At 45.4% G+C, this 13,632-nt stretch overlaps 1 protein-coding gene across 3 annotated transcripts in view; it reads right to left on the reverse strand.

The window, feature by feature from the left end:
* Positions 1 to 13,632, reverse strand: part of LOC131923683 (aldehyde oxidase 3) — a 94,145-nt gene that overhangs the window by 37,052 nt on the left and 43,461 nt on the right. For all 3 annotated transcript variants that reach the window (XM_059278818.1, XM_059278816.1, XM_059278817.1), the window contains 4 exons: positions 11,198 to 11,294; positions 8,217 to 8,341; positions 3,836 to 3,969; positions 1,656 to 1,743 (listed from right to left, as the gene is read on the reverse strand). In XM_059278818.1, the coding sequence (XP_059134801.1) occupies positions 1,656 to 1,743; positions 3,836 to 3,969; positions 8,217 to 8,341; positions 11,198 to 11,294 (444 nt within the window). The remainder of the gene's footprint in view (positions 1 to 1,655; positions 1,744 to 3,835; positions 3,970 to 8,216; positions 8,342 to 11,197; positions 11,295 to 13,632) is intronic.

A 13,632-nucleotide genomic window follows, 5' to 3' on the forward strand; every position in this document is an offset into this window, starting at 1 on the left:
AGTCCACACATACCGAGTTTCTGACATTATTTTTTTTTCCCCACAAAGCAAGTAGCTTTTATTGCAGTATTACAAGAATTCTGTCTATTTTGGCAATAGTTTACAATATACTTGGCTGGAAGGAGAAGACTGGAAACTAAAAGGAACTTTCCAGTGGACTGAGTTATCAGTGTCCTCTCCCACCCCGTTTTGGCTGGATCAACCGATTCCTCTGTAGGTCCTATGAAATGGGGTATTTATCTGTTGAATGGATGGTTGCTCCAAGGAAAACAGGCTTACTTGTCTGACTGACCCCCAATTCCTTTACAGAGTGTTGGCTATCACACACTTCATATTTTGTTTATGTAGTCGATACTAAGAAAACAGACATGTAAAGATGGCCCGGCCTCCTGCACAAGAAGCCAGTGGTCTGGTATGGAGACAGGCCCATCACTAGCCATGTGATTCAGAAGGAGAAGTCCAAGGTTAGAAGTATGCGCCAGGTACTCAGGAGGGATGAACAGGGTGGCACCTGGCACACAGGAAGCACTCCGTAGAAACAGTCGGGGAGAATGAACTATGGGGTTTGGGGGTTCAGCTGCTGAAGTCTCCTAGGGAAGGTCCTCCTGAGCAAGGTTCTGTTTCTGACCCACGGTGGCGTGAGGGGCCACTCACGCTTTCTGCTCGAGTTCACAAGTCTCCCATGGGCTGAAGTCTCGGGGGTCTACAGTTGGAGCCAGGGGAGGTTAGCTTTGTTGTTTCTTAGTGGTATTTTCTGACCAGGTTGAGGTTGTTAGAAAACTCTCTTCCAGCAAGGAGGAAGAATTTTGAACGAGACTCATGAATGTGTGGGATGAGTCCAATTGAGAGAAGCGTCAGATCCTGAAACGTCTGTATTCCAGAGGTCCCAGGAACGGTGAGAGCACAAATGTCGGTTTCCGCTCACTTGTGTCCCAGCCTCTCTTAGCATCTCCTCTCCTTTTATGTAGAGTCAAGGGTCACACCGGCAATGCCGAGGCCGTGGTGAGAAGCCCAGGGCTGTTGGTGTTCTGTTTTGCTAGGGTCTGTCGAAGAAAAAGGGTCATTCCAAGATGAATTTGGGGCTTAGCAAAAGCTGCAGGCTGAGCCAGCTTCTGGCGAACTGATCGCCCGATGCTTCGCAAAGCCTTTTCTCAGTTACACAACTTTCACTGTGGGCAAGCAATTCGTGCCTCGTGCCTATCAAAGCCTCTTCTCTAGAGCTGTTTGCCTGAGCGATTAGCAGCCCTGAGACATCCTGCTTTGCCCGGTGCTCTGTTAGTAAGAGACTCTGGAATCCCTCAGGAAGCACTCAGATAAGAATCCCTGACTTTAGCCAGGCGGTGGTGGTGCATGCCTTTAATCCCAGCACTCAGGAGGCAGAGCCAGGTGGATCCCTGTGAGTTCGAGGCCAGCCTGGGCTACAGAGCGAGATCCAGGACAGCCAGGGCTGCACAGAGAAACTCTGTCTCGTAAAACCAAAAAATAAAAAAATAAAAATAAAAGAATCCCTGACTTTAAACAAAGGTAGTTCAAAGCCTCGGTGTGATGGCTCTGTGGGATCTCTCACTTCACAGAGCACTCACACCGAAGATCTGGAGCTGCAAGCCACAGGCCTCCGAAGCGGCATGTGTACAGAGACTGGGCTACCCACTCACCTTGTACTTCCCTAGCAGTGGGTGACGTCCCCCGGTTATCAACATGTCATCCCCACGCTCTAGAATAAAACGGATTGGGCAGCCAGTCCTAGAGAGAAACGGATTTGAGAGAAACAGTTCTAACAGACTGGAGATTTGAGTTCAGGTTTGCAGAATGTCAGCAGCAGCTGTTATTCTGTCTCTGAAAGGACAGAGCCAGGAGAGAGGGCACTGAGTTTCCTGCTGCCTCCTGATGGATGGGGAGGCTGGGAAGGGGCCTGCGGGCTACGGAAGTTCCTTTGCAGGACCTCTATTCACCGTCGAGCCTGCCTGTGGCTGCTATGGACCTGACTCTAAATTTTTAGAAAAGGTCAACAGCCGTGAATTAGATTCCCCCCTCAGAGTAGTTTGGGAAGCTTAAAACCCTCTGAAGATGGAGACTTTGGTGAATCTTTTATTATTATTATTATTTTATTTCCTGTTGTAGCCACATTCCACTTATATGATGTCACTGTCCAGTTTAGTGGCTCTCAACCTTCCTAGATGAGACCCTTTAACAGTTCCTCATGCTGTATACAATTACTTTCCATACCATAAAATTATTTTTGTTGCTACTTCATAACTGTAATTTTATACTGTTATGAATCATCATGTAAATATCTAGTATGCAGGATATCTGATATGTGACCCCTAAGAAAGAGTTGTTTGACCCCCAAATGGGTTGTGACCCACAAGTTGAGAACCTCTGGTCTAGTTAATATGCAAGTCTAATTATATATTTTAATTCCTTGTATTCTTTATTCAAATACCAATTCCTGTTTATTTATTTCTTCTCCTACAAAGTTTCTAGGTTCTAATTCTCCTGTTTTCATGAGTGTTCCTTTGGCTAAGCCTTAAGTTTGTTATATCCAGATGATTGCAGTTGGAATTCCAGAGTCTCCTCTGGACATTTCCAACTTCAGTCCATGCCCCAGGACCCCTCCAGGCGAGCATCAGATGCCACCTTCTAAGGAGACATCATGGATGGGCTGGCAAGATGGCTCAGTGAGAAAAGGGGTTTGCATACAAGTTTGGCAACCTGGGTTTGATCCCTGAATCCACATGAAGATGGAAGAAAAGAACAGAGACTGTGAGGTAGTCTTCGGAGTGCCACATGTGTGACGCAGTGTGCCTGTCCCGTATTTACCTCATGCACACATAATGATAAAAAAAAGCGACAATGGCAAAATAGCATAGACCTCTGGTGTCATGCCTCCATCAGATCAACCCAGCCTTTTCTTCCTTCAACAGTTCACTTAAGAATACCCCAGTTCTGAAGCTCTTATCATAGTCTGCTTAAGTATGGTTAGGATTACTACACTGAGCATATGGTTCGCATCTTCGTGATTGTGTCCTTTTGTAGGACATAGTGTGAGAGAGAGAATGTGTACATATGGGGTGTGTGTGTGTGTGTGTGTGTGTGTGTGTGTGTGTGTGTGTGTTGGCTCGGGAACTCTGGGTACTCTCCCTAGATTCTAAGTTATCTAAGAGTGCATCAGGTCTTCCTCAGAGATGCAGGGTTTGTGGTCTGGCCCTTCCATCATTATATCAGAACTCTTCGTTAGCCATGTGCCTCAGTAATAACTATAATATTTATTTTTAATAGTTTATCCACGCACATAGGACAGTTTAAAATATTCAAGAGACGGTTCAGTGAAAAGCAAGTCTCCTGCTGCAGTCCCCAGCCACATAGCTCTTCCAAGAAGCGCAGATGTCAGCTGTTTTTTGTCCTTCTAAACACACTAAAATTTTAACGTGCTATACCAGGTGTCTTCTCCCTTAAGGAGTAGTGAAACACCCACATGGATAACATCCCCTCCATCCTACCTTCCATCTCTCTGGGCTTTTGCCTATGTCTCAGTGAATACTGTAGACCAATCAAAATGCCTATTTCACTTACTCTCATGTCCTTGGTGGTTGAGCTGAAAACCCAGCAGGAGTGTGAGACAGAGCCCACCCCCACACTGCTGACTCTGCTGGGAAGCCGGAAGACAGGAGAGTCAACTTGTTCCCAATGCAGTGACCCTGTAGTGAGGCTGAATAGGCCTGCCATCCCTCGGCCTGAATTGAGAGTGTCTTCAAGAAAGCTCTTGAAATTGTTGGGACCAGAGAGGTAAGAACTGGGACACCGAGGAGACACAGAGGCTCATAGATCCACTCACTTCTGTGCGGCCACAGCCGCCACAGCCGCCAGGAGCCCAGGCTTGCTTGCTTTCCCTCCGAAGGCTCCACCAACCCTCTTCACATGGCAGTTGATTCTATTCTTCGGGATGCCCAAGGTGCAAGCCACCATTTCCTGTGAGTATTTGGCCACAGGCCCCCAAGAAGGTGAAACAGAACACATGTGATTAGCAAGAAGTTCATTTACTGAAGAACTTTCTTAGCATTTTCTCACTGCCTACAGTAAGAATATATTTTTCTATTTTGAGTACCAACTGCAGAAAATGCTGTGGATGCTTGCAACATGCCTGCTGAAAGGATACATTGCTGTTGCTTTTCAAAATTAATGAATGATAGATTGCATTACAAATAGCCACCTTGGGCTCCTCATTCCCCGCTGTACAGCGGTCTCTATAATCCTACCAAGGGTCTCTTAGGGCTGAGCATTAATACCTTCTACAAACGAACTGGCAGAAGAGACAGATAGCCATGCACTATGCAAAAGGAAATATCACACAGTTCCAAGTCAGGCCTGCAGAGCTGATCAGCGGACCATGTGTGTAGACACAAAGGTAAATCTGAGCCTGCTATGACCCAGGGGATGGGTCTGAAGGGGAAGCAAATGGACCAGAGGGAAGCTGGTACCAAACAACTCAGACTGCAGCCGGGTGAGAGGTGGCTGCAGGGGGACCATGCCACAGCATGGTGGGGGGACTTTGGCGACTCCTACTCTTTAACTCAGACCATCAATCAGGGAATAATTGTTCCTGCCTCAATGGGTAGAAAAGCATGACCACCAGCATAGCATGCTACAAAGAGCTCACACAAGAAAGTAGGAGCGTAGCTGGAAAGGGAGGGATGCATCCTGGGTAGTGAGTGATGGGGTAGGGCTGTGCAAACCTGATGATAAATAGAGTTAGTGTCTGTGGACTCAGGATAATCTATGTTGTTTCTGAAGGGCCTGAATCTTTCTACGGAGCTGTGCAGGTGTAAGAAAGGCTAGAGGCCCAGAAAGACAGTAGAACTGGGGCAGAGAGAGCAGATGAGGGCAGCCTTGAGCTATGAAGGAGTCACTTGTGGAAACTTCTTGGTTACGACTCATCAGTGTTCATCAACATTGAATCTTGTATAATATTAGAAGGACCAGCCTTAATATTATACTTCCCAGGGGCTCGGGAGAGAGAACTACTAATGGCGAGGACTATTTTCAGGAAGTAGAATCTCAGCACACCAAGCTCTTAGTCCACTTGCTTTTATTTCTCTGGGATAAATCCTATCTACACAGCTTCAGTTCTGTTCTCGTGCCTAGCTCCTTTCTTGCCCGATTTCTCTCTACCTTTATCTACTGTTCCCTCTAAGTTCTATCTTAATTATCTCATCTTAATTCTGCCTCATCTAGGTCCTTCTCATCTCATTCTTACCCAGCTAGTACTTCCCCATCTGGCTCTTCCTCATGTTCCATCTCGTCCACATGTTCTCTCTGGTCAAAATCCTCCTCATCCCTCTCAGTTCTCCGTCCTCAAGTTCTTCACTCCTCTCTTCCTCTCCGTCCCCTCATACCTCTAAGTTCTATCTTAATTCTCTGAAAATAAAACTGCTTTTTTATCCCTTTGACCCTTATCTGTCCAAGCTATCTGCTGTTTTTCTGCAGGGTGGGGGAAAGTGTGCTCTGTCGCTAGGCAATCTGTGTACAGCTAGATGCCTCTGGTGATAGTTAAAGGGAGACCTGGAACTAGAGGTAAGATTTGGTAAGAGAGAAAGTTAAGCTTAATTGGCACATCCGCCAGGCCTTCTCAAACAGGTAATCTGGATGCTTAAGTCTGTTCTTAGAGAATACAGAGGTATCTCTGATAAAGTACTTTCCTCCATCTGGGGATGGACCTGGCCAGATGCTGCCAATGATGGTAATTACAGGGAGGCTTGAACTGGGGTTCTGCTGTGCATAGCTGTCAGTGCTGAAGGTTATCTAAATATTCCTCGAAGTGGTTAGGTAAGGAGTTAGAGGTCTATAAAGTTAGTAAGGCTATAAGAAAAGGAGAGTCCTAGCTAAATTGTACAAAGCTATTACTTAAGGTCCATCTGACCTAGGCGGTGTCTCCTTGTGGAATTTACCTTAAATCAGGTGACTAGCATGTGGTGGTCTGGACTGTTATTTCTGATAGTCCTTGAAAGTGGCTAAGGGAGAGATCTGATTCTGGTGCTGAAAGGGGATAAATGAATGGGCTGGGGGAAAGGAAGCCTTCCCTGAGGCTGTTCTCTAAATACCGTGGATGTATATGTCCAAAGAGTGATCAGTCCACACTGTTAGCCCTTCTTAGGAAAAAATTAATTGGGAAAACTATGAAGGCACACATGATTTTCATAACAGAAGACAGCTGATACATAACAAGCCAAATAACACCAAATGCTCCTTGGAATTTGGCTTCCTCTGGAGGAATTCCTTGATCCCTCCAGGTAGTGACTTTGCCATAACCAGCTGAGTTCTTATGATATATTACTGTGGCCTGTAGCAGTTAAACTTCCCAAGAATGACTACATCGTGTATATAAAAGCAATATTGTAGGAACACATGGCTATGTGTGTGTTTGCATAAACACACATAGTTCGCACATTTCATTTCCTTCTTACATTTTACTGTGTAAACTTTTATTTTGAAAAATCATAGTCATTTAGCAGAAGGAGGGACTTGAGGGCATAGCAAGGTGCATGGAGAATAAACAAATGGTATGCAGGGGAAGGCAATGAGGATGCACAGGACAGGAGAGAAAGGCGTGGTTTAGATTTGAGGAACAGCGGCAACGGGTGGCCGTGGCAGAAAGAGTGGATTGAAGTGTAAGAGGGAAATGCAAGCCATTGTTTTTCTAGTGTTCCTCAGAAGGGAGGGAGAGATGGAAGCAATAGCCACCAGGTGAAGCAGAATCAGGGGACACTTTTTGATAGGACTTCTAGCCATGCCCCCATGACCAAGCATGTGCTGGCAAGACCTGTAGTCACTTCCGGGGACCTTACATCCTACGTGCTGTGTGGTCACATAATTGTGCGCAGTGTGATGGCAAAATCTATGTGCATGCATGGTGTAGCTACGTAAGCCCATATGCGTGTGTGTGTGTGTGTGTGGTGGTGGGGGGGAGCCCATAAAAGGCAGATCCTACGTACCCAACCCCCTTCTCCCTGCACCAGTCTTTCAGTAGGCCTAAGTGCATCCTTTTCCGTCCCTCCCTTCTCCTAATAAACTCTTATCGTGGGTTTCGTTGTGTTTTGTGACTTTTCTCGCAGGGTGAACAGCACCGCATAATAACTAACACTTTCAATTTAATTTTAAGTGTGTGTGTGTGTGTGTGTGTGTGTGTGTGTGTGAGTGCAAATGTTGGAAGAGGTAAGAGGTGTGGGGTCCTCTGGAGCTGGAGTTACAGTGATTGTGAGCTGCCTGGTGTGGGTGCTGGGAATCGAACTTGAGTCTTAGAAAAGAACAGCATGTATTCTGAAGGCTGAGCCGTCTCTTCAGCTTCCCACTTTATTTTTTTGAGACGAAAGTGTCACTGATTGAGTTTGGCCTTGAACTTATTAGAACATAGCCCAGCCAGGAGGGTTATTTTTAAGAACGGGGCATATTTGGGCTGAGGAGACGGCTCCATGGGTCAAGGGCTTGCTGCAATAGCACGCAGACCAGATTTCAACCCCCAGAACCATGTGTAAAAAAGCTGGGTGACCTGGTGTCCAGTTACAGTCCTGGCGCTGAGGAAGAAGCGCCAGGTGGACCCTTGGTGCCTGCTGGTCAGCTAGCCTTGAATACTTGGGAAGCCCCAGGTCAGTGAGAGACCATCTCAAAAAACAAGATGGGTGGCACCTGAGGAACAACATCTGAGGTGGACCTCTGGCCTCCATACATACTTGCTCACATGCATGTCCACCCACATACACATACACACACACACACACACACACACACACACACACACACACACACACACACGGCAAACATGTTTTTGTGTACTGATCTGAACAGGTGGCAAATAATTAGAATTGACATTATAGAACACAGCAGAGGCAAATGTGGGGTTCTATGGGGCTAAAAGTGCAGATGTAAAGCTTCCGACTGGAGAGGAGAGAGGGCCCCCCACCACACACTAGAGCTGGGAGGGGCTTCAGGAAGGTGAAGACTAGGAGCAGCCACGCCCCGTAGCCTCAGTTTATTTCCTAGTGAGACAGGAGGCAGCCGGCATTTGAGAAGTGGATAGACTTTTGTAGAGGACAAAAGGAACTGCTAAAAAACGGGGCTCGGTTTTGCCTCTGACTGGATGTTCAACTTTGGTCTAACTGATATCTTCTACCTTGATCTCATAGCTAGAAGTCAGATGAATGGCACTTTAAAATGAAACCTACCTGCGCAAATGCTGCATCCTGGCTTGATACATATATATCCATCGCTTTATCCTCTGCCTTGGGTACCACACGTACGCTCTGGGTCTCCATGTAAAAATGTTCCTGGCCTCCAAAGTGCACTTCCCCTTTTAGACACAGCAAACACACGCAGCTTTAGAGACACATCCTTTAGATACATCTGAAGTGGAGTATGGCATGTTTTGCTAAATGTCATTGATTTTCTTTTAGGTCATGGGAATAGCATTTAGCTTCCTGTCTTGATTTTTAAAAAAAAAAAAATCATTGCAATTTGACAACGTTCCCATAAGCAGCTGTCATTATGCATAATTGGCTAATTATATGCAATTTAAAATCTCCTATGCATTTGGCTCCATTTCCCTACCTACTCATGTCAGTGCGTTCTTAAGAACTAGAAATTAATTTCTGTTGGCTTGAGCAACAACTGGGATTTCAAGTACAAGACGATTTACCTAAGGGTAAATTCATCTCTGCAACGAGGCTGCCCAGGATAGTTAATGATTTTACATAGCATACGGAAACTTGTACTGGAACAGTGACACTCACTCAGCCTATGTCTTTTCATTTGCTTGTTGGACATATTAAAACCACAGACCACATCTCAGTTACTCACTGAGCTGGAAGAAACTTCACTAGGACCCACAGTGGTAAAGTACTCGCCTAGCTGGCATGTGTCAGGGTGTGGGTCGGATTCTCAACACTACAAACTGCACCCCCACCCACACAACAACCCCGACAGAGTACAGACCTCAGGTACAAAGAATAAATGGTGTTTGCGATGAGGGAGAGGAGGAGGAGGGCAGGATAAATTTGTCTCTCCTCCTCCTCCTCCTCCTTCCATTTACAAATTTCGTCTAAGTAGCAAGTAAAAGTTTCAGAAACCTATGATCAGTTATAGGTATTAAAAAATAAAGTTTGAGGGTCAGTGAGATGACGCAGTGGGTAAAGGTACTTGATGGCAAGGCTGAAGACTTGCACCCCACCACCACACCCCCAAATAAATGTAGAAACGATTCTTAAAAAATAAGGCTGGCTGGGCGGTAGTGGTGCACGCCTTTAATCCCAGCACTCAACAGGCAGAGGCAGGCAGATCTCTGTGAGTTCAAGGATAGCCTGGTCTACAAAGCAGATGCCAGGACAGGGAGGCCTGTTACACAGAGTAACCCTGTCTCGAAAAACAAACAAACAATAAGGCTGGTCTGCAGTCAAGAGGGTGGACGTGTGTAAGGGAGTAGTTAGAAGACTGTGGAGTGTTTACGATCAATCCACAAATACAGCTCTTAAACTGGTCTGGATTTCTAGGCGGTGTTTACTCTTCTGCCCTGATTGACTTCCAGGGCTGAGTGTCCCTGGTGAACATCCCCAAATCACCATGTTCATCCAGCTTCACTTCTCTGGGAAACAGGTTTGAAACTGTAATGAGTTCAGCGGATCCTCGCTGAAGACTCTGTCCCTCTCATTGTCTGCCCCATTTGCTTCCTGCCCCTCCTTTCCTAGTGTTTGGTGACTGTAACTTTTATTGTATTTATTTTATTGTTCGGCCCCAGAATGCCTCCATACTTGCAATGATGAATTTCAACCTAATTCATGAATGTGTTTTTTTTGTTTTTGTTTTTGTCTCTGCTAATCCCAGCCGCGGAGCTTCAGCCAATCAGAAACCGCCAACTGACAGGTTTCTCCACCCACTTGTCTTCCTGTCTCTGAATCTTCCTGTCCACCCCCGTGGGAGCAGAGTGCTCCGAACTCCTCAGAGCGCCTAATCTGAGACTCATTTTTCACTCAATTAAACTCTTAACTTCAATTCGTCTCAAATTTTTCTTTTCACAGCATCAATTTTGACTTGAACCCCGGGGTTTGGTCTTATTACCTGGAGGTCATGGCAACTCCCTGTGGAAACAGGTTGAAATATAGATTTTAAATGGATTTTTAGGTATTTTTTGCTCCTTTAAGGACTAGACTGATTGTTATGGATCCTTCCAAAACTTGCCTCCAGTTCCACTCTTTTCCAAGCCTCTGAATTCTTAGCTGCTGATGAATTCCATCTCATTTTTGTGGGTGGTATGGTCAATACCTCTTGGATCCCTCATCTGTCTGTCCATGAAGATGTCTACCATGTTGCTAATAGTATCACTTTCCCCCTGGACAACACATCTTTAATTTCAGAGTCTTCTTAGGTCCTTTGCTGGTCACATCTAGTCAGTGCCCAACTCTTCACTTACATTCTCCTGCCCGACAGCATCAGTTCTCTCTCACCAGGGACTTTGTGGTGACCTTTGACCTGGCAATGATGGACCCATTCATCCCGTTTCAATCTGAGTTTTCCTGCTAAGTGCTCTACTTGGCAACTGAGACCCTGCTGCTTTCCTATCCAAAATACCAAAGGTTTTCCATTGTCTGTAAAGGTAGTAGAGTTGTTTTTGTTTGTTGTTTTTCCCAATGAATCAAGCTCTTCCATATCTTTCCCAGAATTCTCTCTGAGTCTGATATTCTGGGTGTTGCCCCTCATAGCTCACTTCACATGAAGAGTTAAGATTGATTGAGTTCATCTAAGCCTCGGAGGTGCTGGGCAGGCACTGCCACTGAGCCGTGTCCCTCACCCTTAGCTTTGGGGACAGCTTTCACTATGCCCCAGCCCCAGCTGCCCACAAACTCATTGTTCTTCCTGCCTCAGCATCCAGAGTGCTGGGGTACACCACAGCATCACTTCAACGTTCACAGAAGCCGCAGTATCAATATATCAAAACCTCCAGTAATCGAGAAGAAAGTACTTCAGGATTCAGCTTCAAAGGGCGGGGTATGGTAGACCATGCCTTTAATCCCAGCATTCGAGAGGCAGAGGCAGGCGGATCTCTGTGAGTTTGAGGTCAGCCTGGTTCCTACATAGTGAGTTTGAGGCCAGCCAGAGCTACAGAGTAAGACCCTGTCTCAACCACCTCCCTGAACACCTCCCCAAAAGAATTCACCTTCGAGGACTTGATCCACACATTGAAATGCTGAATGAACATTTCCTCGCTCCAGTTTTTTTTCAGGTCCGATGAATGATTCATACTGCAGTGCATCCTGGGAAGGTAACAAATGAAAGGTGTTATTCATGCGGCTCAGTCTGGTCATTTGCACGTCCTGCACACTGAAACCCATGTATAATGATAAGCATTAATTTCAAAATTCCCCAGACAGCACATGACTGGCTAGTACCTCAGTGGGTCTGGGGACACCTTAGGTCCTGTCTTCTGAGCGGGTACACTTTGGAAGACATGATCACAGTGTACTCCGGCCCATTATGCAACTGCTCCATCAATCTTCCCTGAATTCAGGACACGAGTGTTCTTTAATCTTCAGAAGTAACCCATTATGGAGGCTTAAAGCTAGATTAGCCTAAACGCTTACACTAGCCTTGGAGTTCACTCCACCCTCCCTTCAGAGCCAGATATGTTGATGAGTGTGTCAAAAAGAATGATTTCAGTAGCTGGAGTCAGACATAAACCCGAGGCCCTTACTTTAGCCAAGGTCCTCTCAACGTCTCAGCTGGCTGTTCTGATTCTTTATTTTGTGAATGGTTCACTTTTTTTTCAAAGCTATATTTAAACATTTTTTGAAATTAAGCAACATATTTCAGCATTTGCAAAGTGAGAGAGCATCTCCATAGATTGGTGAAGAGGCAGTCCTCCTGTGGGTGCACAGATGTGGGTGCACACCCCCCCCCAAAGGTGGACACTACCGTTAGGTTTTTATGTATTTTTTGTATATATCTTCCAGATATATGCAAATACAAATAAACATGTCTATATTCTTCACCCCTTCATTGTTCACACTTTTGCCTTTCATTTATCAGTACGATTTACAGATCTTTCTGTAGCTACGGGATAGAGAATGTGCTCATAAAAAAGTACACAAAACTCCACAGAATTCCAGTGTGTGTGTGTGTGTGTGTGTGTGTGTGTGTGTGTGTGTGTGTGTGTATGTGTTGGTTCAAAGAGGTTGAACTCAGGGCCTCCTGCATGCTAGGCAAGCACTCTACCAAGCTTCAGTTCCATTATACAGAGGAGACCTGGGCTTGTGTTCAGTGTTTACTGTTGCCAACAATGGTGCAGAGAATGATTCTGAAAACCTTCTCTTGCAGGTGGGCAGTCTAAGCCTGGGGATAAGATCCTATGTTGGGCTTGCTGGCAAAGGATTTATTTGCTTAGACTTTTCATGGATGTTGCTAATGTTCCTTCACAGAGATTATTGTTGTGTTTCTTATTCATCTCAGGGAGATGAGACAATACCCGCTTCCTTTCCTACACCTCACCCGCTCAGTGTTGTCACACTTTGGTATTTTTGTTGAAAATGACAGCTCATTATAGCTCTTAATTTTCTTCTTTTATTAGTAGTATCACACATTGGCCATTTGTAATTTCTTCTTGTGGTCTGGCTACTTGGATCTACTTGTTCAGTTTTCCTATTTGTTCTTTTTTTCATTTCTAGGAAATACTTATATAAGTAGGGATATGCTTGTTTCCTACGTTGTGGCTGGCAGATATATGTTTCCAGCTGCTGCCTATCTTCTGTTCCTAGCATGTTTTTCTTTGTGTGAAGCGTACCTACTTTACATTGCTAATTTATTAATCTTCTCTCTTACGGAAGTCAGAAGTTGAGCCGTACTCAGAAATATAGTTAAGGCATCCACCTGTTCCTCCCTCGCCGCTTCGATTTTGCTTTTGACCTTTTTACCAGTACTTAACCCTCCTGATCTTGGTCTATTCTGATGCAATGAGCCAGTGTGGTAAGGTTAACTCTGATCTTCTCTTATTTTTCTTAGCAGTTGACTTCAAGTGTATGTGACCCCACTGTAGGGATCTGTGGCCAAATCTTAATGAGTCTGTAGTAAAGGAGCAGAGAACACTCCTCAGGCTGTCTGGTCTGCCAAGCAAGGCAGCCGATTCCCATCACTGGCCCTCTCCTGGTGAATGGTGCTGCTTCCTTCTCTAGTGGGCCAGCCACGAAATGCAAGAAGGAATTGCTGCAGTTTACCTTGGAATCTAGAAAAATGTGAAGAAAAGCAAAAGAATCTTCTCCACACTCTGGGGAAGGGGCCAGTCCCATGCAGGGCAACAGAAAACTTAAAGATAACACGGAGCCAGGGCAGATGCTAAGAGAAATAAATTCCAAATTTACGGATCTTCAAATCCACCTAAGGCAAAGGGGTGAACTTCCTAAGATTCAAATGTTAAACTTGGAAACTGGGAAAACCAGAAGGATTTGTTTCAGATGTCTTCAGGGCTGGGGGTCCCAGGAGGGGTCTGTAGTGGGATTAGAGGACCCATTTCTAGCCAGAAGTATCTTATGGAAAGAGGAAGGCAAGAAACTTCCAGAAAAAAAAAAATTTCTGTGTGTATTATCGCCAGAGTGCATGACA

The sequence above is a fragment of the Peromyscus eremicus genome, chromosome 13, assembly GCF_949786415.1.
Source record: "Peromyscus eremicus chromosome 13, PerEre_H2_v1, whole genome shotgun sequence".
NCBI classification, from domain to species: domain Eukaryota; kingdom Metazoa; phylum Chordata; class Mammalia; order Rodentia; family Cricetidae; genus Peromyscus; species Peromyscus eremicus.